Here is a 26,973-nt window from a genome sequence, read left to right on the forward strand (position 1 = left end):
AACATCCATGTTCCAAGCTTTGGTGGTGGCAGAGGGCATATTGCTTAAATCTGCTGGCCAACATATAGGTGTCCCGAAGTGGGACTGTGCTCCAAAGGAAATGACCTCACTTTGCTCTGCATTCAGTTTAAGACAGTTCCTACTCATCCAAGTGGAAACTGCGTGCATGCAGTCATGGAATCTGTTGCTTACTCCTTGATCTGTCTTGGTCAGAGATACAACGATCTGAATGTCGTCTGTGTAAGATGTTAAAGAAAAGCTTAATGAGGTTAGCAAGGGGTGAAATCTAAACATTGAATAGAGTTGGGCTGAGTGAAGAGTCCTGTGGTACTCCACAAGGAAAGGAGAGCAACTGAGATGTATACAAGCCAAGTTTGACCGATTGTTCTCTTTCGGTGAGAAAAGATTTTAAAAGGGTCCATGCAGTACCGATGACACTGATTGCCGACAGGCGGTTTAGCAACAGCTTAGGGTCTACCATATCAAAGGCAGCAGAGCTGCATCCCAAAGTAGATCCCATGCCGGAACAAAATGGGGTAAGGGTGGGATAAAAAGCACCCAGTGCGGCGCCTGTGGCCAGAGCCAAGGGCAGCGTCGGGGCCGGAGCCAGCGGTGCTGCACCTTGTGGTGCCGGAGCCGAGGGCGCTGGATCTAGTGGGTCAGGGGCTGGTGCCAGAGGCGGTGCCGCCAGGCCAATAGGATCTGGGCACAGGACCGCGGGGACCGCTGGCGCGCCGGCGGGAGCCTGAAGCCTAAACAGGCGGTTCATGGCAGCAAGAAACTCTTGCAGCTGTTTGGGAGTCGCCGACGGACCCGGGTATAGCGGGTAGGCCGCAGGATTCCCAGGCTCCAGAGGAGCCGTAGGGGCAGAGCCCAAGTCCCCCACCTCCGGGGAGCGACAGGGGGACGTCGGAGCGCACAAGCTTCTTCGACTTCTTCTTATGGCGTCACTTTAGGGATTTCGAACGTGAAGACCTCGAGTCCGAGGAGCGACGGCCCGGTCCGGCGAGCGGTCCTGTCAGAGGCCCCTAGACCCGGAGCGACTGTGAGAGGAGTGCTGGACCTCCAGCAACTTTCGGCGCCGCTCCCGCAAAGCCTTAGGGGCCATAGCCCGGCAGTCCCGAAAATCCCAGGAGTCATGGTCATTCTCCAGGCAGTAGAGGCAGATGTCATGGGGGTCAGCCACCGACATATTACGGTGGCACGACCCACAGGACTTAAAGCCGGGCATCCCTACGTGCACCAGGAGACAATAGAGGGAGACAAAAAGCCTAAAAAAAGTGGTCAAAAAGCAACCGAGGTACGTGGTCAACCTGGATCTGTGCTTTCGGCGCGGAAAAAGAAAGAACTGACGTCAGCAGAGGGTGGCGCCTAAGTACTCTCTGTGATGTCATCTCGGCGCCCACGACGCCAGTGATGGACGCGGAGCTGCAGGACGCTACCTACTGGCGCACAGAAGTACTGCTAAGCTGAAAAACATTTTGGGATCCAGCCTGACGCCTGGGAATATTCTAAGGTAAGGAATCTATCACTAACATGTCTCTTTCAGATCAGTATCACAGCACGCAGGGTGGAGGAAGAGGAACAGGGAGAAGGGCATCTCGCATTGATACAGTTTTGCCTTCTGAGTTGATGACGGCTCGAGATATTTTTTCTTCTTGGCACTGCTCATGAGGGTGAGAGCCAGCAGTCTCCTACCTGGCCTCTTAAATCCACTGGGACTGGAAGCCACGACCTTCGAACCCTGCACATACGCAATAAGCCCCTCTCTCCAGTAAGGACATGAGTTGCATTAGGTACATGTGGAACAGGCTACGATGCAGGTAGATCTCTGGCATCTGTTTTATGCACTGGGGCCCTGAGTCTGCGTTTCAGTTGAAGAGCCAGGACTTGAGGTCCTTCATGAATTGAGGCAGCGATGGTGATTGCCTGAGGTGCAGAGGCAGGGAGTTTCAGGTCTTCGCACCAAGGTAGGAGAAGGATCTTCCTCCTGCTGTGGTCTTGTGGATTGTATGACGGTGTCCAGGGCCATTTGGACGGGGCAGATTATCTGGTGGAAGTGTACAACAAGAGAGGTGGTTGAGGTATGCAGGTTCGGCATTGTGGAGGGCTTTGTAGGCTTGCATGAGACACTTGAAGGTGATTCTCGTGTTGCCAGGTAGCCAGTGAAGGTCTCACGTGGCCAGTGATGTTGTTGTGGCATGGGATGTTCAGGATGATTCTGGATCAGGCGTTCTGGATGGTCTGCAGTTTTTTGGGGGAGTTTCTGGGTGGTGCCGGCATAAAGTGCATTACCATAGTTGAGTCTGCTGCTGACGAGCGCATGGGTGACCTTTTTCCTGGGCTCAGTGGGGATCCACTTGAAGATCTTACGAAGGAGATGGAGCGTGTGGAAGCAGGAGGACAAGACAGAGTTGATATGTCAGTTCATTGAGAGCGAGGATGATGCAGAGGTTTTGTGTGTGGTCCGTGGAAGTGGGGGAATTCAGAGTGCTGCTGGGCACCAAGAGTCATCCCAGGAGGAGGGAGAGGAGCCCAGGATGAGGACTTCGGTCTTCTCTGAGTTACGCTTGAGGCAGCTGTCCTTAATCCAGGTGACGAGTACCTTAATCCTATCATGAAGTTGCTCTTGGCAACTGTGGGTTCATCTGTGAGGGAGAGAATCAGCTGGGTGCCGTCGGTGTAGGAGACTATGTTGAGTCTGTGGGGTCTGACGATGGCTGCAAGTGAGGCCAAGTAGATGTTGAAGAGGTTGGGGCTCAGGGAGGATCCCTGAGGCACTCCGCAGCTGAATCTGTGGATTCTGATTTGAACAGTTTGTTTGGCTGGTGAGGAAGGATCGGATCCATTCTAGGGCTTTGTTGTGGATGCCGGCATTGTAGAGTCTTGTACAGAGGGTGTGGTGGGAGACGGTGTTGAAGGCAGCCGAGAGATCCAGGAGGATGAGGGTTGCAGTCTTGCATCGGTCAAGAAGGTGCGGATGTCATCTGCAGTGGCGAGGAGAGTGGTCTCAGTACTATGGTTGCTTCTGAAGCCCAATTGGGAGAGGTCCAGGATGTTGCTCGTTTTGACAAACTGAAAGTTGGGTGTTGATGGCTTTCTCAATGACTTTGGCTGTGAAGGGGAGTAGAGACATGGGTCTGTAGTTCCTGAGGTCCTTCTGGTCGGCACAAGGTTTCTTCAGAAGGGAGTTGATGTACGAGTAACTTACCTTCGATAATGATGTATCTGGTAGAGACGTTGTCTAGCCACAGATTCCTTAACTTAGAATTATCCCCAGGCATCAGACTGGATCCAGAAGATGTTTGCAGCAGCACCTCTGCACACCGGTGGATGGCACCACATGACCCCGCCCTGACGTCTGCCACGGATGTGATGTCAGCGAGGTCATATAAGTCCTTCCCAGCGCACTGACATCAGTTTTCTTCACAGAACTTTTCCGCTGCTGTACAACGCGGAGCCACCAACAAAAACTGTGAAAGTGTGGGAACAGTGTGAGAAGGAGGAAAAATCCGTAAATAACAAGGAAATCGGATGGTGCAAAAAGCATCATAAAGGACAGTGTCAGACACTGTAAACCAAAAAACCAAGAAGTAAGGCAGAGCACCGCTCTGAGAAACAACCCCGCAAAGCGTAAACCCTCCCCAGAGGCTGAGTAAGAAGGGAAGAATGTCCTGACAGACAACAGGAAGGCTGCCATTACAAGGCAGAACTGTGCCGGCCAACAAGGGCGGAGCACAGGAAGAACAATAATCCACTGTGAGGTAACATTACAAGGTATGGCGCATTCCCCTGTAGAGACCGAAGGGCCGAGGCACAGCCTAATAGATCCCAAAAAATGCGACTGCAGAGGAGACAAGGAGGGAAAAGAACAGGAGAAGACCCCACACTGGAAGGACCAGAGTGGAGGAATGCAGAGAAAGGGAAAAAAGAATTCCTGTTGAAGGCGAAAGCAAAAAGCACTGCTCCACAGGAAGAGAAGCCACCCAGAGGGAGGCGGCCACAGAAGGCAAAGTCTGAGAGGGTCGCACCAATTTGAGAACTCTGGATGAAGACCAGTGCCAACTGAAAGGAGGCAAGGTGGAGAACCCCTCCTGGATAGGTCCTTGCAGAATTGGGAGGATGGGTGGGCGTTAAGGAATCTGCGGCTAGACAACTTCGCTACCAGATACATCGTTACCGAAGGTAAGTAACTCGTACATCTGCTAGAGACATCTAGCAGCAGATTCCCTAACTTAGAATAGATACCACAGCCGTATCCCAAGGGGGAGGTGGGTCTGCGATAGAACAATAGAAAGTGCCCGAGAGCACTGAGCCGGCAACAGGGTGATGGACTACGGGGTAAGCTGTGGCGGCGCAGCTAATCAGCAGACCAAGCAGCTCGGAAGAGCAAAAGACAAGACGACCAGAAGGACACGAGACCTCACCTGTATGAATACGGGATGGAATAACAGCACTAAGCCACAATCCCAGAATGGAAGAGAGTTCAAATGACGGAAGGAAGAAGAACTGCTCCCAGAGCCCAATAGGCACTAAGGTGTCACCAACCAAGACCCAGAGGACAACATGGAGTGACATAACCAGAGCCTACCCGGCCGGCCTACGCAAGGGAGACCGGACAGGCAGCAGCCAGGATGCGGAGGACAAGAGGCAGGAACCGAGCAACGTCCCAGAAGCGCAAGCATGAAACACAAGACACGCCAAGTGCAATACTTAGTCACAAGAAAGTCGCTGGGGCGGACAGCAACATGCTGAAGCACACTGAGGTGGACCACAACGAGGAACATGCACGTAGCAGACAGCTACGGAGACAAAGCAAGATGATTAAGGGACTGCTCAAAATGGCAACGTGAAGGCCAAGGGTAAGAAAGCACCCAAAGAGACACAGATATGCAGGGCGTAGCACCCAGGACGACTCCCAGAAGAGGAACGGTTCCGCAGGCACACCAGACACAGAGAAGGGTGTGTCCTCCGAGGCACAGAAGGTGCCTACAGGGACCATAAATAAGTGCACGCAGAGCTGTGGAAAACAACCTCAGATCTCCAGAACTAGCACCTCCGACTGGGAGGAGAAATGCACCCCACAGAAAAGAGGGACTGTTTAGCACAGGAACAGGACAGACAAGACCACTAAGAAGAAGAGCAGCCAGAATAGGCAGCTCACCCCAGGGAGCGGAAACATGGGAACCCTTGTTTCCGAAGCAGCATGAAAAGGCACCAAAGCGCACATAAAACAAGCAAAAGAAAAAACGCCGCTTTGTAGAACGATGGCAAACCTGAGCACAAGGCACCCAACTGCTCCCTAACAAACGGTGATATAGGACCAGACCTCGCAGATGTGAATAAAGGCGGAGGCGTATAAAAGGGAGACCCAGTGGTAATCAACATGTGGGTATATATAGAACGGACAAGCCACGAGACCAACGCAGTCGCGGGCGCTATAGCAGGAACCCACTTAATGCACCAGTGGCAGGGTGGCAGCCTCGAAAGAAGCATGTGGAAACACACTGAAAAGACGTCCCAAGGGGCAATGGCTGAAGAACATTTATTAACAAGGGAAAAAACTTCTAGAAGAGGAGTATGAGACACAGACAGAATGCAAGCAGGGCAGAACCTGCGGCCTGTGGGAGGCAGTACCAGACACTAACAACCTGTGGAACACCGCCACAGTCGGGTTACTGTGGAGTGGTGTGGCTCACTGGTAAGAGGCGGCAGACCCGGAAGCAGAGGTCGGCCCGGAACCAGGGTTCGATTCCCGACGCGGCAGGGTCTTGAGCCATGGTCAGCGGACTCGATAATTCTCGCCTCGGGTGCCTACTCCAACCATGGGTCCCACTCAGCAACTCTGGGCAATAGCTTGCTTAATCTTTACTAACGGCCCCATCAGCTCCGGGGATGCTTGTCTTTACCTTGGAGATGCCCAGGAGGGACCATCTCACAGGGAAAGCCAGGATGGGTTCCCTAGCGGTATACAGCGCTGGGACGCCCCTTTGCTGGGGCAGCTGTGCGCTTTACAAGTATACGACATTTAACATTTACTGTCAGCCCAAAAACGCACAGCCCAACTTGTGGACGCTGACTGAAAGTTTCAAAAGGAAGAAGGGGTAACCACCCCAGGGTAGGATGACCTGAGACCTGCCAAGGACAAGCCTATGGGGGGGAACCCACAAGGTGGCGCTGAACGGCTGAGTCGGTGCGGGTAGTAAACAAAAGGACCCCATCAAAAGGCAGCTCAACAAGATGCTCCCGAATATTCTCCGGGAAGATGCCATCTCGCAACCAAGCATGTTGGCTAGTGCAAGAGAACCAGCCATAGCCCGGCCCAAGGAGTCTGAGGTATCCAGGGGCAACCGGATAGTAAATTCCGCCAGGTCACGTCCGTCACGGACATAATGGAGGAGGTCAGCGCAAGAGCTTTCAGAGGTTGAAGAGAGATGAGACTCGGCAGAGTCCCAAAGGGCAAAAGTAGCCCGAGCCAACAGACACACGGTATTGAGGGAGAAAAGAACTGCGCTAGTGGAGGCAAAAATATTACGAACCCACGACTCCAGCCATTTAGACTCCTGGGAGGGAGGAAACAACAGCGGAGGCAAGGAAGGAAACGCAGTTTGCAGAACGAGCCCCTGAACGTCCGGATGGACAAACAAGCAAACTGGATTGTTCAGGGCAGAAGGGTGACGGAGCATGATGGAAAGAGCCACCGGATCACCCGACGCCGGCCGAGCCCAGGTCCCCAGAAGCGGTACAAAAGGGGGTGGTGATGGACGGAGCATCTGAATCAATCAAACACTCACACCCAGTCAACAGATCTGGGTTTAATCCATCACCGTTCTTTAGCCCACTCTGCCACCCCAGTTCAGACATGGCTATATGCAAATCAGTCTGACCCTGTGCCTCTTGGGAACAGTCCAGCCCGAACTGCCAAGCCATGTCTTCCCCGGACCGGAAACAGCTCCGTCCATCACCACCCCCTTTTGTACCGCAGGTCCCCAGAAGGGCATAATAAAGGGAGGCTTTGAAAGGCAGAAGCGGCTGTATGTTCCCTGAACCGTGGTGGAGAACATCCAACAGGGGGTCAACAGGCAGGGGAACTGAAGGGGGCTGCATACGCAGAATGTGAGCACCCATGGAAACAACCTTCACACAGGCCGCACCAGCCTCGGTAGCCCTCCGAGGAGGGGACAGTAACTCATTTGTGGGTGAGGGCTGTAAACTAGGCAACCCACTCCAAGGGGATTGTCAGATGAAAGGAGGAGCAGACCAATGCCCAAAGGGAGGAAGCCCCATGGACGAATGAGGGTCCTGAAGGGGTTCCTGAGGAGGCGGAGAGTCCGCCGGAGTCACAAACTCCAAGGGGGAGGCAAGGACGGATCCGGCAGACCGGCGCCGACTCGGCCTCAACCACAACAGGCTTCGGTTCCGAAGTAAGGAATGGTGCAAGAGCAGGGAGGCAAGTCTACGGCGCCGGACTGGCACCGGCTCGGCCTCCGAAAAGGCAGCCGAGGGGGACTCGGAGATGAGCTGCGAGTATCAGCGACCACCTGCGACGCCACAGGGAGCCCCACTTGACTATGCGACGTGTTAGGGGTGCTATGGGCCAAAAAGGGGACCCAGCCGGGCCGCACCCTGACGACGCCATACCTCCATCACCTCAGGCAAAGTGCTCAGCATGCACCAGGGTCGAACGCAGCAGCGTGTCCACCAGAGACCCCACGTGCAGCGGGGGGTCCGAGGATGCTTCAGGGACAGGAGGGGACCCAAGGGAGGCCTGTGGGGCCGCGGCGTAAGCCACCATCTGGGTCAGAGTCTCCCCTGCACCAGGAAATGGCAGCTAGAGGGGGGCAGACCCTCGGGGTTCACGTCCGGAGAAGTCCGGGAACTAGTGCCCCCTCCAACAGGAGAAAGGGAGGTTGGTAACCTTGGCGCCAGGACTTACAAGGGATGGGCAATTGACGCACACAAGAACCAGATGGCGACAGACACCGCAAACTGAATCCTCTGCTACCGGGACCTGCTGCCGAAGAGGAGGCGGGGGCCGTGACGACTCTGGCTGGGACAGGCGAGCCGAAAGAAGCTTCATCCGCTGCTCCCGCTGGGACTACGGCTTGTGTTGTTGGCAGGTGTTGCAATCCGTCGAGTCGTGGTGTTCGCCCAGGCATCACATGCAGATAAGGTGTTGGTTCATCATAGACATTTGCCACGCACAGGAGACACACATCTGAAAGCCCAAAGGCATTGCAAACTGTTCCAGACGCAAAAGCATCAAAAGGGCCTGAAAACAGGGCAGAGGAGCCGCTTACTCCGGATCCGCGTTGCATGCGGAAAAGAAGGAAACTGACTTCAGAGCACCGGGAGGGATTTATATAACCTTGCAGACATCACATCCGTGGACGACGTCAGGGCGGCGTCATGTGGCGCCGTCCCCGGCGGGCAGAGGTGCCGATGCAAAAATTTGCTGGATCCAGTCTGACGCCTGGGGATAGTTCTAAGTTAAGGAATCTGCGGCTAGATGTCTTTATCAGATCTCTACTTACTTCCAGTTTTCCAGGAAAGTTGCCGACTCAATAGAGCAGTTAATGATGTGGCTGAGTTCGGGTGAAGATGTGGTAGGAACCAATAGGGCTCCGAGTGAATGCTCTTAATGATCCCGAAGGTGTTGTCAGAGCTGGGGACTGGAGTCATTTGGTGCAGTAATTGCACGTTGGGTGGATGTGTCTGGGTTGCAAAGCTATCGTAGATCTCCTTGATCTTGTAGTGGAAGAAGGTGGCAAGGTTGTCGCAGAGGTTTTGGGGCGGGGATGTCTGCTTTCTCTGCGTTGGGTTTGGTGAATTCTTTGACTACGGTAAAGAGTTCTTTGCTTTTGTGCACGTTGCTGTTGATGCGCTCCTTGATGGGTGCTTCTTTGTTGTTCTGATGATGCAGTGGTGTGCTGTGACTGATTTGACGGTTGTGTGGTCTGCCATAATCTTGCTGCTCCTCCATCTTTTCTCAAGCCGTATGAAGGTGCGCCTAGACTCTTGAAGGACGGGAGAAAACTAGCTGGCTTTCTTGAAGGGCTGCTTGCCTGAGGGTTTCTTGAGAGGGGCCAGTGTGGTGGCGCAGTTGGAGATCCAGCGGTGGAAGTTGCGTGCTGAGGTGTTGGCATCCCTGGATGTCTGTGGTGGGTCTTTCTGAAAGAGGTGGTGAGCTGGTCTTCGGTGACCTTGTTCCAGCTTCTGCAAGTATTGCAGTAGGCATGGTGGCATACAGTAGGTTTGGTGAAGGAGAAGTTGACGCAGTGGTGACTGGTCCAGTGTGGCTCGGAGGTGTGGCTGATGGAGATGTTGTTGCTTGTGGAAAAGATGGGGTCGATCGTGTGTCCTGCTGAGTGAGTTGGGGTTGTGATCAGTTGTTTGAGTCGGAAGGGGGCGAAGTTCTCCAGTAGGGATGAGGTGTTGTGGTCTTCGAGGTAGACCAGGTGGAAATTGAGGTCGCCGAGGAGGATGTAGTCCAGGAGGTCTGTAGATGAGGGTGCCGCAAATGATGGCGTACGGGTTGGTCTGGATCTGGAAGTGGAGGTGCTTGTGTGGCAGGTGAAAGGCCTTGAGTTTTCTTCTGCGACACAATTCTTTCTCCCTCGGCCCTGGAGGGGGTGGGCCGAGGGAGAAAAGCAGTGGCAGGAACACAGTGAGAAAAAAAGGCACTAAAGGTGCAAAAGTTCAGAAAGGGAAAGAAAGCGGCAGAAAGGCAGAAAAGATTAAATTATGGAAAAGGAGAAGAGGCAGAAGAAGGCCGAAAGATAGATGGCAGAGTTGCAGCAGAGCAGAGATGCTCCCCACTGGATCACCAGGAATGATGTGCAGGTGGGTGCAGGTGGGTGCCTGAAGGTGGAGGAGGGCCTCGAACTCAGTACCTGAAAGGGTCAGGGGGCAACAGCTACCAGGCAGAACTGTGACCTGGGAGTGGTGAATTTCCAAAGAGAACACACCACTCCGATCTTTCCAGAAGTCTGTCTGAAAGGCTGCCCTCCGATGAGGCATTCAAAAGCCCGGGGTAGGTTTGTAAAGCTGTGTTGCACAAGCCAGCATATTCAGAAGTGACTAAAAAGAATGACCTGCAGACGCTGTGCTCCCCTCAGCAATGGAAGATCATCACTGTTAAATGCCATAGAGTGGGTCCTTTTAAAAGTGCACCAACCAAGAGAGACCACTAGATGTCAGGGCAGTTCCAGATATCTACTGTAAACATCTCATGATTATGAGGATGCACATTTATGTAGCTATTCACCACATTCATGTCAGTTGACAGGGCCGGAAAATATTTCAGATTATTAAAAGAGGGTAGAAAATCAAATAATAGCAAAGTCATACTGCTCTAAATCTCTGGGGCAACACCAGCGACATCTAATCTCACAAAACATCAATGAGTCAACACATTGCTTAGCCTCTTACGGTTCTGAATTTGTATTTTGAGGCTTGATGTCTGAGCAGTTTAATTCATATATATAAAAAAAGGAACTGCTTAAAAGTAAGAGGTATACGCACCGAGTGTGCAGAGTGCAGCAGTGAAGACGCCCCAGAAGCCCCGCCCACCGTCAGATGCTCACAGGCGAGGCAAACCATGCCATTTTTATTTATTTATTTTTTATTTAATGCGATGTTGTATAGCGCGGACATTACCCGAAAGTGCCAGAGCGCTTTACAAAATAACCAGTTGCGTTACATAAGGACTTTGGATTACACGAGTTACATAAGAGATACAAACAGGAAACATTTGCAAATGTACAAGTTGTAAAGTCACACAACGAAGAGATAGAAACAGAAAAAAATTTGCAAAATGTACAAGTTGTAAAGTCACTCAAGGAAGAGATACAAACAGATAAACTCTAAACTCATAGGAATGGTAGTAAGTACAAAAGTCTACTACATATACTAGTGGTTAGAGTTATACATAAATATATGAATACAAATAGTAAATTTACTCATGAATACATTTTACCAGTGATTAGGTTTGGACAATTAACTATTACATATTCACAGAGTGAATGGAGAAAAAAACATCAAAAGGGGTAGAGAGAGGTGGGGGGAGAAGATGTCGGAGGCTGAGATTGGCGAGAGGGGACCGGAGGGGAAGAAAGAGAGAAGGCAGTCCAGCAAAAGAGAAATGTCTGAAGTTCAATACGTGAATACGTGTGCTGTCTGTCGGAAGGGCGAGGTGAAAGGGACGAGTGGATGAGTAGAAGGATGGGCGGATGGATGGAAGGAAGGATGGCTAAGTGAAAGGGTCAATGGAGAGAGAAAGGGAGGATGGGTGGATGACTGAAAAGGTGAATGGGTGAAAGGGTGAGTGACTGGATGGATGAGTAAGTGAAAGGATAGCTGGATGGGTAAAAGAGTAAATGGATGGAAGAGTAAATGGATGGAGGAGTGGATGGATGGATAGGGTGAAAAGGTGGATGGATGGATGATGGATGAGTGAAAGTGTGGATGGAGGGATGGATGAGTGAAATGATGGCTGGAGGGATAGACAATGGATAGGTTTGCAAATGGATGAATATGTTTGGATATAAATGGGATTACTTATATTACCATTGCGCGATCTCCTTTGATGTATCTGTAAAACCTACCTTTTGTCCCGAAGATTTGTCCTGAATTTTGACCGCTTGTCCTGAATTTTTGTCCTGAATTTTGACCCTTTGTCCTGAATTTTTACACTCACCGTCCTGAATTTGCACCCATGACAGTTGGTCACCCTACCTGATGCTGCCCTGAATCTGCTTCAGTGTCACAGCCTCATGCTGCGTTTACTGATGCAGCACAGAATGAGGAGTGTGGCAATGAAACAGAGACAGCTGACACAACACAATAACCACGCATACGTGAGAGGTAAGGGTGGGGGGCTAGGTTGTGCACTGAATCATGGCAGCCCCAGCAGGCAGGATGGACCCAGGCGAGCAGAAAGGATGGCGCAGGGAGTTGAACGCTCGCTTCTGAAACATGCAGTGATCTGCAGGTCAGTTCAAAGCTTGGCAAAGTCAACCAAGCCAGGACTAAAACACCTGCTATTAACAGCGCCTAGAAACAGCGAGCGTAAGCATGAAGAGCTATTATCAGGAGCCAGACTTACCTTGAGCAGTCTGCGTCTGCACAAAGGTCTTGATAAGTGTGTCTGTGGTCTGGGTGTAGAGGGACAAGGCGTATCGCAGCGACTGCATGTCCGGGCTCTTCTCCAGGAAGGCTTTCTTCAGACCATTCCCGCCGGCGTGGAAGTATTGCTGGAAGAAAGCCAATGCACAATGTGACCTGGCAGAAGCGCTGAAGGAGGATGGCATGACAACACTATGGGACAGACACCCACACCAAGGATGAGGATGCCTCGATAATTGTAGTACACTGAGGCTCTTGGGGTACCTGGCTGGGTTTCTAACTTTTCTCTGCTATGTTACCTTGTTTTTGTATGTATAGACTATCCATCCGGGACATATGAGGGCTACATACATTTTCAACTGATTTCCCAGACGTTAGGAAGGGATGCACAGGTGCCAAGGGGACAGACAACTGGAACAGCTAGGAGCCTTAGCCACGTTATCAAGAAGGCTCCCAGCACTACAGTGACAAGGCAGAGACCAGCAGAGTGCAAGCATGTCTATGAAAACATTGCCACAATCAGGCTTTCCATTCACGCTACCATACACCCATGAAAAGAAGACCCCCTACGTCCTATGCACAGCATCAGCATTGGAACACCTGCTATCCTCTGGCAGGATCAGCAGTAATGTGATCGGGCCGGCTTTAGGTAACAGAAGAGATAAACTAAAAGTGACTGTCTTGATATGAGCTGCACCTTGAATACACCACCACTCCCGAACCTGCACACAAACACATAGGCATTGGGTGGAGAGGGTCAAGTTACTTACCTTCGGTAACGCCTCAACTGGTAGAGACATGATTTAGTCGCATATACCTTACATTTTAAATACCCAGATGTCAGACTGAAATCAGAAGATTTTTCTTTGAGCAATACCTCCGTGCACCAGTAGGTGGTGTCGGTCGGCTCCATGTGACGTCGTCTGCGCCGTAGTAACGTTCATGTCACTTACATAGGCATCACCTCAGTACACTGACGTCAGTAACATTTCACAACTTTCCACGCCAGGAGCGTGGAGCCAAGGAGTGCACTGATATTGGTGTGTTGCGAATAACTAGGGTCACTATGGGATAAACACTGACACAAAAAACCTGTCTGCAGTGCGGGAGGATGGGTGGATCAGTAAGAAATCTGAGGCTAAATAATGTCTACCAGATAAGGCATTACCGAAGATAAGTAACTTTTCCATCTGATAGAGACATCTAGCCGAAGATTTCTTACCTTTGAATAGATACCACAGCACTGCCGTCTCCGGAGGAGGGACAGCGGACACATTTAGATCAGAAGGTCATGCAGGACAGAGCCGCCAAAAAGGCCATCCCTGCGAACTTCACTGTCCAGGTACTAGTGCTTTGTAAAAGTGTGCAAGGATGCCCACATTACTACCTGACAAAAGTCGAGAACTGGAACTCCATGTTGCAACGCAGTGGTAGCAGCTCTAGTTCTCGTGGATTGAGTTCTTAAGCCTTTAGGAGGCTGCTTTTTGCCAGAGTGCAGCAAATGTTTATGCAGAGGATGGCCCATCGTGAGAGAGTCCTCTTCTGCACCGCATGACTTTTCTTCGCTCCCAAGTACCCCAAAAGAGTTGGTCGTCCACCTGGAATTCTTTAGTGCTGTCAAGGTAGAGCGACAACACTGTTTTTGGATCCAGATGCTCCTCTTCTTTAGAGGGATGCTGAGGAGCGTAGAAAGTGGGCAAGATGATCGATTGCCCGACATGGAAGGGTGTTACCACTCTCGGTAGGAAAGAGACCTTAGTGCCAAGTACCAACTTGTCAGGCAATATTGCCAGGTAAGGAGGCTTGGATGACAAAGCTTACAGTTTGCTCACCCTCCTGGCAGATGTGATTGCCACTAGAAAGGCTGTCTTGATGGTAAGCAGCCAGATTGGGCAGTTGTGCAGAGGTTGAAATGGAGCGTACATTAGGAAAATGTCAAGTCAAGTCAAGTCATACAATTTATATAGCGCACTACATACCCAGAGGGTTTCAAGGCGCTTAGGAAGGGGAGGAGGATTATTTGTCAAATATCCACGTTTTAAGCTGCTTTCTGAACGCTAGGTGATTCTGGGTGAGGCGAAGGTAAGCGGGGAGTGAGTTCCATGTTTTGGCAGCCAGGTAAGAGAAGGATCTGCCTCCCATGGTGGTCTTGTTGATGTGAGGTACAGTGGCGAAGGCTTGGTTGGAGGAGCGAAGTAGGCGGGGGGGGGAGTAGAAGGACAGTCGGGAGTTGAGGCAGTCTGGTCCGATGTCGTAGAGTGATTTGTGTGCGTGGGTGAGCAGTCGGAAAGTAATCCTCTTATTGACGGGTAGCCAGTGGAGATCTTTAAGGTGACCGGAGATGTGTTCGTTGCGTGGGATGTCTAATATGAGCCTGGCTGAGGCGTTTTGGATTCGTTGTAGTTTCTTCTGGAGTTTGGCGGTGGTGCCTGCGTAGAGGGTGTTTCCGTAGTCCAGTCGGCTCGTGACCAGAGCATGGGTGACTGTTTTCCTTGTTTCGGTGGGGATCCAGCGAAATGTTTTTCTGAGCATGCGAAGAATGTTGAAGCAGGAGGAGGATACGGCGCTGACTTGTCTGTTCATTGATAGTGAGGAATCCAGGATGACGCCAAGGTTTCGTGCGTGGTCTGTCGGGATGGGTGCATTTCCGAGGGCTTCCGGCCACCAGGAGTCGTCCCAGGCAGAGGGGGATTTACCTAAGATGAGGACTTCTGTTTTGTCTGAGTTCAGTTTCAGTCGGCTTTGTTTCATCCATTCGGCGACTTCTTTCATTCCTTCGTGAAGGTTAGTTTTGGCGGTGCTGGGGTCTTTGGTGAGAGATAGGATCAGTTGAGTGTCGTCTGCGTAGGAGATGATGTTGAGGTTGTGTTGGCGGGCGATGGCCGCGAGGGGGCTCATGTATACGTTGAAGAGGGTGGGACTGAGTGAGGATCCTTGTGGTACGCCGCAGATGATTTCAGAGGCCTCTGAAAAGAATGGTGGGAGGCGGACTCTCTGGGTTCTTCCGGTGAGGAACAAGGTGATCCATTCCAGTGCCTTTCCTTGGATTCCGATGTTTCTGAGGCGATGTAAAAGGGTGCTGTGGCAGACTGTGTCGAAGGCTGCAGAAAGATCGAGGAGGATGAGGGCGACTGTGTCTCCATTGTCCAGTAGAGTACGGATGTCGTCTGTTGCTGCGATGAGGGCGGTCTCAGTGCTGTGTTTGGCTCGGAATCCAGATTGTGAGGGGTCGAGTGAATTGTTGGCTTCGAGGAAGGCGGCGAGTTGGTTGTTGACAGCTTTCTCGATGACTTTGGCCGGAAATGGAAGAAGCGAGATGGGGCGGTAGTTTTTGAGTTCGGTGGGGTCTGCTGTTGGTTTTTTCAGAAGGGCGGTGAGTTCAGCGTGTTTCCAATCTTCTGGGAAGGTAGCGGAATTGAAGGAGCAATTGATGACGTCTCGGAGGTGCGGAGCTATGACGAAGTCTGCTTTGTTGAAGATGTGGTGAGGGCATGGGTCTGTGGGGGATCCAGAGTGGATGGAATTCATCAGGCGGATGGTGTCCTCCGTGGAGATGGGGTTCCAGGCGTTAAGGGTGTTAACGGGGGGAAGATGGTCAGCTGATGGTAGGGTGGGTTGGTTTCAGGGTTGGTTGTCAAAGCTGTTGTGGATGTCAGCAATCTTGTTGTGGAAGAAAGAGGCTAGGGAATCGCAGAGGGTTTGAGAGGGGGAGATGTCGTTGGAGTTGGCCGAGGGGTTGGAAAATTCCTTGACGATGTTGAAAAGTTCCTTGCTGTTGTGGGCGTTGTTGTCAAGTCGATCTTTGAATGCTGTTTTCTTGGCTTTTCGGATCAGTTGGTGGTGAGTGCGGATGGCGCTTTTGAAGGCGTCCTTGTTGCTGGTGGATGGGTCTTTTTTCCAGGCCTTTTCAAGGGAGCGGCACAGTTTCTTGGACTTCTTGAGGTCATCGTTGAACCATGAGGCCTTCTTGATACCAAGTTTGTGTTGACGTTTTTTCATTGGTGCTAGGGTGTCGGCGGTGTTGGAAAGCCAGAGGGTGAGGTTAGATGCGGCTTCGTTGGCGTTAGAAGAGAGGGCTGGGGAGGTTTGAAGGAGCGATGTGGAGATCTGCTCCGTGGTGATTTTGTTCCAGTTTCTTTGTAGAGTTGGTTGGAGGTGGGCGATGGGTTTCGGTTTGTTGTAGGTGAAGTGAACGCAGCTGTGGTCAGTCCAGAGGAGATTCGTAGTGTGGCTGAAGGAGACATGGTTGCTGGAGGTGAAGATGGGGTCGAGTGTGTGGCCTGCGATGTGGGTGGGGGAAGTGACCAGTTGTTTAAGTCCGAGGTTGGCTAGGTTGTCCAGGAGGGTGGTGGTGTTGCGGTCTTTGCTCTTTTCAAGATGGAAGTTGAGGTCTCCCAGAAGGATGTAGTCTTTAGAGGGGAGCGCGTGTGGGGTGATGAAGTCCGTGATGTCTTCACTGAATTTTGCGCGGGGTCCTGGTGGTCTGTAGAGGAGGGTGCCTCTGAGTGTGGTCTTGGGGTCGGTGTGGATCTGGAAGTGAAGGTGTTCGGAGTTAGCGAGGTTGGCGTCAGAGCTGGTCGAGATGCGGATTGTTTTCTTATGGACGATAGCGATTCCGCCTCATGTATGGTCCGTGCGGTCCTTGCGTGTGATCTTGTAGTCGTCAGGGATAGCGATGGCGATGTCTGGGGCGGAGGAGGCGTTCATCCATGTTTCCGTTAGGAAGGCGACGTCTGGAGAGATGGTGTCTAGTAGGTTCCAGAGGTCGATGGCGTGTCTGTGGACCGAGCGGGTGTTGAGAAGGATGCATTCTAGGTGGTTGGGGTCGGGAGTCTGTGTTGTGGACGCAGCGGATATGCTGTCGGTGCCGATGAATCTGCAGGAGAGGCAGGAGAATGGGCCATGGGTGCGTCCAGGAGCGGCTTGGACGCAGTTGGGGGCGCGACCGGGGTTAAGGGCTAGGAGGGTGGCAGCATCGTAGGTAATGCGGGGGGGTTGGGCAGCGCGAGGGGCAGGGGGTCTGGCGCTGGGCGCGGTCCAGGCGCGGACGGGCGTAGACGGGCTTACCTTTGGCGCACCTTTGGCGCGGATTGGGCGCGGTCGCTGCGCGTAAACGCTGCGCGCAAAAACACCTGTCATATATGGAAGGAGGAAGGGGAGGGGCGAGGGCGTCTCAGCTGGGAGGCGGGGCGGGTCACGAAGGAGGACAACAACAACTAAAATGGCTGCGTAGGGGACAGCGGAGCGGAGCGCTTGGGGCGAAATGCGCTGGTGCAATGTAAATGCCTTCAAACAGTGCAACAAGTAAAGCGTTACAAAGATCAGCGTTACAGAGCGGCAATCAGGCGCGTTATTAATCAATTTCAAACAAAGCGGCAATCAGGCACGTTATAGAATACTTTTACACAGAGCGGCAAGCAGGCGCGATCTTAAATAAATAAATAATTTCACCCAGAGCGGCAAGCAGGCGCGATAACAATTCGATTATGTCAAAAGCGGCAGGCAGGGCACGCTGCAGGTCTAAAGTGAGGGAAAGAACACACAACGATACCGTGGATTACCAGGGAGGCAAGGGAGCGACCACTCTGCTGGGGAGCGAAGCGAGTCACAGCGCGTGGAGAGCAAGGAACGCTGTATTAGCGTAGTGGGAGGGCGTCTCAGCTGGGAGGCGGGGCGGGTCACGAAGGAGGACAACAACAACTAAAATGGCTGCGTAGGGGACAGCGGAGCGGAGCGCTTGAATGAGAACGAAATGAAGGTCTCACTGAGGCACGATGAAAGGGGAAGGTGGGAACATATGTACTAGGCCTTTGAGAAATATATGTACAATGGGAGATTAAAATAAAGAGGGTAGTCTGGAAGCCGCAGAATGGCGGACCAGGCTGAAAGATACCCTTTTTGAGTGCCCAGAGCAGAGCCCTGCTGGGCAACAGTTAAAATAAAAAGTAAAATATCAGAGAGGGAAGCAGAAAGAGGGTCAATAGACCTTTCTGTACAGTATAATACAACTTGTTCAAAATAATTTTACAGACTTCGGGAGAAATGTCGAATGCTATCAAATGTCGCTGCTCAATCTCCACGCAAGAAATCGCAAATTTGACAGGTTCGGTGGAGAACCCTCTCCTGCTGTTGCGATAGAAGATCCTTCTAAAGGGGCAGCCTGAATGGAGGATCAATGCTCAGTTGAAGAAGCTCAGGATACCAGACTCTCCGTGCCCAGTCTGGGGCCACAAGGATGCCTTGGACCTGATCTTCTTGAGAACTCTGGGCAGGAGTGGTAAAGGCGGAAAGGCATCACAGGAGGTCTGAGCTTCACTCGAGATGAAAAGCATCTCCAATCGAGAGCCGCCTTGTAAACTCTAGCTCTCAATACTGCTGATATTATACAGTCTCAGCAGGGGCATGCAAATCTAACCAAGGCTCTTCCCACTGTTGAAAGAGACTTTGCGCCACGCCCAGATGGAGATGCCATTCATGATTCGCTAGTCATCAATGGCTGAGTTTGTCTGCTCTGGTGTTCAGAAAACCTGCCAGGTGTTGGACCACCAGGGATATGCCCTGGTGTTCCAGCCAAGTCCAGAGCCACAGAGCCTCCCTTTCCTTGGAGCAGAACAGCTCCAATGAAAGGGAGGGTGCTAGAGGGAGCCAGGTGTGACTTCGGCACATTGATAGTGAACCCCAGAGAGTGCAGGAGGTCCCCCGCAGTCTGGAGGTGGGAGACTACAGCCTGGGGCGAGCCCCGCCTTCAAAAGTCAATCGTCGAGATAGGGGAAGACTGATACCCCTTACCCGCATCACCTTGGTGAACACCCGAGGGGTGCTGGTAAAACCAAAGGGGAGCATGGTGAACTGAAAATGCCAGTGGCCTACCATAATCTGCAGATGAACATGCAGGACAGGAATATGAAAATCGGCATCCTGCAAGTCCAACGCTACCATCCAGGCTCCCGGGTTCAGGACAGACAGAATCTGAGCCAATGTGAGCATCTTGAACTTTTACTTTTTGAGGAAATAGTTCAGGGTTCATAGATCTAGGATAGGACAAAAGCCTGTGTCCTTTTTTTGGGACCTGAAAGTAGCTAGGATAATACAATCTACTTATGGCACCAGAACCCTCTCTATGGCTCCCTTGGGAAGAGAGTCATGACTTCCTCTTAAAGCAAAGTAAGATGATCCTCGGTCACCCAGTTGTAAGATGGAGGCATGGATGGAAGTGGAGTCTCGAAGGGGAGGGAGTGGCTCCTTCGGACTATCTGGAGGACCAACCTGTTTGATGTGCTATCGAACCAGCGGTGGAGGTGATGGTGGATCCTGACCCCAACTTGCCGCCCCTAATCTTGAATGGCAAGACTAAGAGGGTTTGGAGGTTGAGGTTGCAGGGGGGCTGCTGGACTGACCCGACCTCTGGCTGCTTGATCCACAGAGTCAGAACTTGCAGCTGGGATAGGGCTGGCGTGGCTGAAAGCCCATTCAGTAGCCATGACCGGGGCGAAAGGCAGACTGGGGATGAGTGGCTACTGAGAGACCCAAGGGCTTAGCCGTAGCCTGTGAGTCCTTAAAGCGCTCTAGTGTCATGTCTGCCTTGTCTCAGAAGAGATGGGTACGTTTAAAGACTCCATGATTGGAATAGGCACCGAGGCGAGAATTATCAGGTCCGTGGAATTTTGAGCCCAAGACCCGCCGAGGCGGGGAATTGAACCCTGGTCCCGGGCTAGACCTCTGCATCAGGGTCTGCCGCTCTAATCATTGAGCCACACTTCATTGGTCTCAATATAGGTCTCCGAAGGGGTCGGGAATGATGCACAAGTTACTACTTGTGTAACAATATATCTATAAGAGACATTAGTTTGTGATAGATTCCTTACCTTAGAATATCCCGAGGCGTCAGACTGGATCCAGAAAGTTTTGCTTAGCAGTACCCCTGCGCTTCAGTAGGTGGCGTCCAGCGGCTCCGCGTCCGTCACTGGCGTCGGAAGCGCCGAGACGACGTCACAGAGACTACTTAGGCGCCACCCATGCGTGCTTATGTCAGTTCTGTACACAACTTTCCGTGCCAGAAACGCAGAGCCATGCGAGATACTGACCATTGGTGCATAAAGCTAGGCCTCTAAAAGGGATGACCTTAAACCTAGTAATCAGTTCGCAGAACGGGGAGGATGGTTGAGGGCCATAACTTCCTCCTGTAGAAGTTTCAAGTGATCCCCCCGACACTCGGTGGTACTGCGGTGGCATGGCTGGAGGGGACACCTCGAAGGGGAGGGAGTAGCCCCTTCGGACGATTTGCAGCACCCACCTGTCCGATGTGACAGTGCGCCAGTGGAGGTGGAGATGGCGAACCCTGCCCCCCACTGGCGTCACATGGGCCTGAAAGCTCGGATTAGGAGGGTTTTGAGGTGGATGCTGCGGGGGTACGTGTGGACTGGCCTCGCCGTTGTCCCCTACCGCCGCCACAGCGGTTTCCATGTCCGCTACCACGCTGGATGGTAGTCTGCGGCCCGTGGCTGCCAGGACGTGTGGTAGCGCCCCTTCCTTGGCCACGAAAGGAGCGAAAAGTAGCCGTTTGCTGGTGCGTGCCGAGAGGCCCAAGGACTTGGCCGAAGCCCTGGAGTCCTTATAGCGCTCTAGCGCATGGTCTTCCTTGTCGCCAAAGAGGCGACGGCCATCAAACAGCATATCCAAAAGTGTGTTTTGGACATCAGCCGAAAAGTTGGCGGACCTCAACCAGGCATGGCGAAGAATCGCCACCGTCGTTGCCATCGCTCTGCCCAGTGAGCCCATGGTATCCAGCCCACACTGGATGGAATACTGTGCCGCATCTCGACCCTCCGCAAGGGCTTGGGCGAGTTTAGTCCGGACCCCCTCCGGACATTGTGGCAGCACGTCTGCGACCGTGTCCCACAGAGAGTGGGTTTAATGGCCCAAGAGGCACGCAGTGTTGACTGACCGTTCGGGTAGAGGACCGTCCCCTGCTGCTGCGACAGAAGATCCTCCTGAAGAGGCAGTTGGATCAGGGAATCAATGGCCATGTTTAGCACGTCAGGATACCAGACTCTTCGTGTCTAATCCGGAGCCACAAGAATGACTTGAGCCCAGATGCGCTTGATCTTTTTCAGCACTCTGGGCAGAAGTGGTAAGGTGTATAGAAGATTGCAACTCCACTTGTGACGAAAAGCGGCGCCTAGCGAGTGCCGCCTTGGAAATTCCAACGTATAGAATTGTCGACATTGCGAGTTCTCTTTGGTGGCGAACAGATCTAACCTAGGCTCTCCCCACTGTCAAAAGAGACTTGCACCTGCGACTCGGATAGTGGTCGCACCGAGTTGGACTCGCCTATGACCGCTTCCCTGTCCCCAGTTGCGATGGAAACTCCGAGGGGACGCCGAGAAGTGATGGAGGCTGCTACCCTGAGTATCGATGTACAGCAAGAGGGGGAATGTGCACAGCCAAATGGTGCTGCGGTATGGGAGAAAGGGCCTGCGTTCTCTTGCGGCGACATCCTTGCTGCTATTGGTGCCTTTCGATCTGCCTGGGACCACGGCGTCCGTGAGCTGGGGAGGAAGCTGGATGGTGTTGCGTTCATGCTGGGGCACTTACGGGCGGACGACCCCCTGGTACACGAGGATCCTTTTCAGCCTGTCTCCGATGGGGGTGCTGTGGCCGCCCTTCCGTGCGGGTGGGCAGAGATGACATTGGACTATGCTGTGAATTGTCGACAACTAGCCGGGGATTTGAACTATTCTGATGGTTCCCTTTCACAGCAGACGATGGTGGCTTCGCACTCTGTAACACTATCGATGTCCTCTGCTTTGCCACGGCAACGACTGGATCCTGTCCCTGCTTCTTTTACCCTTGTCTTTTCATCCTTGATGTCGGGTACGTGTTCTGGGACTGCATTGGGGAAGATGGCCGTATTTGCAAATGACTGTTGGTGGCCCGCGGCATCCATTTTTGTACGCTCATGTCGCCCTCTGGCCTTGCTTGGGCACTTGGTTTCTTTGTGTCAGCGGATGAGGGAATTACTCGGCAGACATGCCTCCGGGGACTTGCGAGGACTGGCCAAGGATAAGCAGCATTCTTAAATGTTGACATTTCGGTGGCTGGCGGGGGTGGGGGGCGCGCGCTCTTCAGATGTGTTTAGTAGTGCAGTATGCTGCTAATTCTCCCCTTTCCTGATTGATTCGCTTTCTTAACGTGTTGCATTATGTATCTTGGGGAGGAGTGAATCTTATGGGATGGGGTGACCGGGAGCCAGTACGGATGGCCCTCCTCCAGTTTTATATAAAACTTTCTTTATCTCTTTTCTGATACTATATTTCGGGTACTCTCATGGGCGACAGGCACGCTGCTTGGGGGGGGGGGGGGGGGGGGGGGGCCTTGGGGGGGGTAGGCCGTGGCCTCTCCTTTCCTTTTTGGGTCAGCATGACGGTTAGACATTGCGCCTTTTGCGCTTCTGATTGCTGGTTTTTCCTTTCTTTGCAGTCATTATTATGGTAGCCTCACGTCTATGGGGTGGGCGATGACTAGCTCGAACTTGCATGCGTGCTTTACATCCTGATGAGTGTAATTTAGCTCGGACACCTAGTTTGTGCTCACCCGTTCTGTTGATTCACTGTTGCGTGCATTGCTCACCCTAGGTCCTCGGTTGCTTGCATTACGTCTGATCCTTTTATTTTCATAACTTTAAAAATAACCTTACCTAATCCTGTACCTCAATGGTCGCGTCAAACTGAAGTCCTATTTTGGTAAAACTGTCGTATCTCGTGCTGGGGGGACTGCTGAGTTGCCTTATTGCTAACGGTTGTGCTATAAATTGCTTTCGAGGCAGGCCAGGTGGTTGTAGGCCCGTATATGTATGCTGTTGATGCACAATAAAGGTTTTCAAAAATAAAAAAAGAGACTTGCACCACATCCGAGTGAAGACGCCATTCGTGATCCATCATGCACCAGCGGCTGAGTTTGTCCGCCCTGGCGTTCAGTGAACCTGCCAGGTGTTGAACCATCAGGGATATGCCCTGATGTTCCAGTCATGTCCAGAGATAAAGGGCCTCTTGACATAGGGTCCACAACCCCACCCCGCCCTGTTTGTTGTAGTACCATGTGGCGGTGGTGTTTTCCATGAAAACCTGCACTGCTCTTCCCCGGACAGAGGGAAGGAATGCTTTTAGTGCAAGACGCCAAGTCTGGAGCTCCAGAAGGTTGATGTGGAGCTCGGACACCGCCGGAGACAAGAGGCCTCTGATCTCCAACACTCCCAGGTGGCCGCCCAATCCCAGAAGGGATGCGTCTGTCACCACTGTGTGTTCTGGTTGGGGAAGTGAGAGGGGTCTGCTGCTGACCCAATCCTGGTTCGTGAGCCACCACTGCAATTGTTGTGAAGTGCCCTCTGAGATCTGGATGCAATCAGACAGATTCCCCTGATGACCGGAACTTCAGGTCCCACTGTAGAGCCTTCATATGCCACCTGGCATGGTGAACCAGCAGGATGCAGGAGGCCATGAGGCCCAGCAGCCTCAGGGTCATCCTGAACAAAACCTAGGATAGAGGCCGAAAGATCAGAATCATAGCCTAAATATCCTGGACTCGCTGTTTGGGAGGATAAACCCAAAACTGCGTCATGTTCAGACCCGCTCTGATGAAGAGGAGCTTCTGAGAGGGGGTCAGGGTACGAGTTACTTACCTTCGGTAACATTGTATCTGGTAGAGACGATTCTAGCCGCAGATTCCTTCATGTAGAATTATCTGCAGGCGTGAGACCCGGAAACTTTTTTGCCACAGCATCCCTGCTCCCCGGGGGTACAGCACCACGTGACTCCGCCCTGACGTCCTCTGCGTCCTTGACATCAGCGAGGATACATAAGTCCCACCCCGGCGCGTCTACATCTGCTTTCTTCAGATAATTTTTTTCCCCGCCACAACACAGAGCCATGACAAGCAAAAACTGTGAGAATACTGGAATAGTGTGCGAAAAAGCCCCACTAAACAGAAGGGAAAGAAACAATGGGGAGGAACAGAACCATCTAGAATAGAGCCCGGCACTGAGGCATCAAGATGTGGAATGAAAGAACAGGGCACTGCTACTGGAAGGCAATCCTGCAAATAAATACAAAGCTTCCTCGGGGCAGAAGTATGCGAAAATACACATTAGACCAAGAAGGCTGCAGCCACTGCCGGAACATAAGGGGGCACCAATTTCAGAACGTAGAGCAATGACCAGTCAACCTCATACAACACCCGTAGAACACATAAGTCGAAGCCAACCAAGGCGCCTTGACACTAAAGACTGCCAAAGGCAGAATGGTCATCAACAAAAGAAGAAGCAGCTCGAGCGAACCTCACACTGGAGACCAGAGTGCAGGGGCGCAGAAGTGTCTATAAAGTCCAGAATGGAACAACAACAAGGTGAGCATCCCCCGAAGGAGGGGGTAAGAAAGACACTCAAAAAAGCCAACCACCCGGATGCAGGCCAGTGCAGAAGACCCAGAGGGCCCTCGCAGAACGGGGAGGAAGGGCAGGCTGTGAAGGAATATGTGGCTAGAATGGTCTCTACCAGATACATTGTTACCGAAGATAAGTAACTCGTACATCTGATAGAGACTACTAGCCGCAGATTCCTTCACGTAGAATAGATACCCTAGCCATACCCAAGGGGAAGGAGGGTCTGCGAGAGGACCTCCCCAGCCCAGGCAAATCCAGACAAAGCCAGGACAGGGAAATAATCCAGTCCTCCCCAACAGGGGAAGAGCCGCAGGGACAAGTGAAAAACCCCGTCCCCCCTCCCAAGCAGACAAGAACCGCAGTGCCACACAGAACACTGCTCCACAGCGAGTGTGTCACCACGACAATCGGCGGCCCCGCCATCATCAAGCAGGAGAAGGAAGAGCCATACGAAAAGAGACCATCAGCCAATGTACCATGGACCTCAACCGGGAGTCCCAGGTACAGGCAAGACGAGAGGAGACTAGTAGCCATTGTACCAGGGACCTCCATCAGTAGCCTCAGGCACAGGCAATGCAAAAAGTGGCCAACAGCCATTCTACCAGGTACCTCCACCGGAAGACCCAGGTACAGGCATCACAAAAGGAGACCATTAGTGTGAGAAGTTGGCCTGATATATAATGTTCACTATTCTAGTGAGCACTTTGTATCAGTCCAAACAACCCTTATTGATGATTGGTAGTAAGTCAACCTTATAGACCAGCTATCCTAGTAGCATGGATACGAGCAGTCTTCGGGCTAAACTCTAGAGGGCGTGTTAAGCCAGCTGTTATACCATCACATATACCCCTTGAACACCAAGTGAAAGGACATCACACAAGTGTTATGAAAATAAACAGTGTATTTATTTAGATCACAACAGCCCTGTACTCTTTATGAGGACAGGGTACTAAGCACACAACAAAACTCTTACGAAAATACTTTAAGTTGCACAATTTACACAAATGCCCGAGGGGCACGAAAAACCATATACTACAAAAGTGGAATGCGAAATCACTAGCAGGTAAGTACTAATCTCATAGGGTTTGGAATCGCTAGGACTGGACTACTGAACCTTCAGATTACTAGCAGGAGGCCTAGGGGACTCGGGTGCAGAGTGTGCACTCTTACGCGGGATGCGGGACAAAGTCTATGGATACTAGTAAATGCAAAAGTTAGTGTTCTCGGGCGAACCCGACTAGGTAGGTCAAAAACGAAAGTGGATCTAGGCACTTAGAGAGTTGTTCTACGCTGGAGCACCGGGGTACTCGGTTTACCTAGCCCAGGTCCTGCGGCTGCATAGGGTTCAAGTGTCGTCGGAAACCCTCGTTGACGAACCAGGAGCCTGAAAGAAGAAGTTGCTGGCAGGCGACCAGTGAAGAGATTCGGATGGATCCAAGCCTGGATCGGAGATGGAAGACACCCCAGGATGGAGGTGCGAGCTGTCCCACGATGGTATCTGCTGTCGACGTCGCTGGACCGAGGATTGGGGCAACAAGTCTTGGCAAATGCAAGCCCACGCGGTGGACTCAAAATGGCGTCTGGAGTGGACCAGGAGGGTCCGGGGTGCTCCTCTTTTGGAGGGGAGCAAGGGCCAGTCTGGAGCTACCCGACCAGTGGTGTTGATGTCGTCGTTCGTCGTCGGGAAGGCCACAAGCCAGCGGGCTAGTAGCCAGACAACGCAGTGAGCAGCAAAGAGCAGAAGGGCCCCACGCAGATCTGGTGGATGCTGGAGGGCTGAACTTCGGTGCTGGAGCTGCTCAGGGTTGGGGCTTCTCGGACCCCAAATCACTCACTCGAGGATCCCTCGGCGGTCGTGCTGGGCAAGCGTCGTGCAGTCTTGAAGATGGCCGGTCCCTCGAGGTCTCGTCGCAACCACGGGTCTCAGCTGAGCTGACGATGTGGGTAGAGGTCAGAGGTGCCAGGGAAGCCGGTTCTCGTCGAGCTGGGCAGTCTTGATCCGGAGGAGAGACTTACAGCAGACCGCGATGCTTGGATGGTGCCTGCGGATGCAGGGTGACTACTCCTTAGCCACAAGGGAGAAATCTTGAGAAGAAGTCGAGAGTTCCTTTCGTAGAAAGTAGTTTCAGGATTCAAAGATGATCTAATTTGGAAGGGGGCCCGCTCCTATCTTTATACTAGGAAAAGGGGCTGGCACGCGACTAGGTCCTGCCCATGGGTGGGACCAGGACGGGGGGTGGTTACACCCCTCTCCCATGCCGGACTTTCCCCAGCTCAGGGGCTGGTGTGCCCCTGGAACTGGTTCTAGCCGGCAGATGCATAGTGAGCACCGGGGTGCCACTAGCAGTCACCTTCCTCTAAAGCCCTGCCTACCCAGGATACACAAAACCCTGTCTGGGATGGCGCTAGCAC

The 26,973-nt window shown here is 52.3% G+C and overlaps 1 protein-coding gene across 4 annotated transcripts in view; it reads right to left on the reverse strand.

Moving 5' to 3' along the window:
* UNC13B (unc-13 homolog B) overlaps positions 1-26,973 on the reverse strand; it is a 3,024,149-nt gene that overhangs the window by 136,194 nt on the left and 2,860,982 nt on the right. For all 4 annotated transcript variants that reach the window (XM_086960243.1, XM_086960242.1, XM_086960241.1 and 1 more), the window contains one exon: positions 12,107-12,254. In XM_086960243.1, coding sequence (XP_086816369.1) covers positions 12,107-12,254 — 148 coding nt within the window. The remainder of the gene's footprint in view (positions 1-12,106; positions 12,255-26,973) is intronic.

Source organism: Lissotriton vulgaris, chromosome 3_1 (genome assembly GCF_964263255.1).
Source record: "Lissotriton vulgaris chromosome 3_1, aLisVul1.2, whole genome shotgun sequence".
In the NCBI taxonomy this organism is placed as follows: domain Eukaryota; kingdom Metazoa; phylum Chordata; class Amphibia; order Caudata; family Salamandridae; genus Lissotriton; species Lissotriton vulgaris.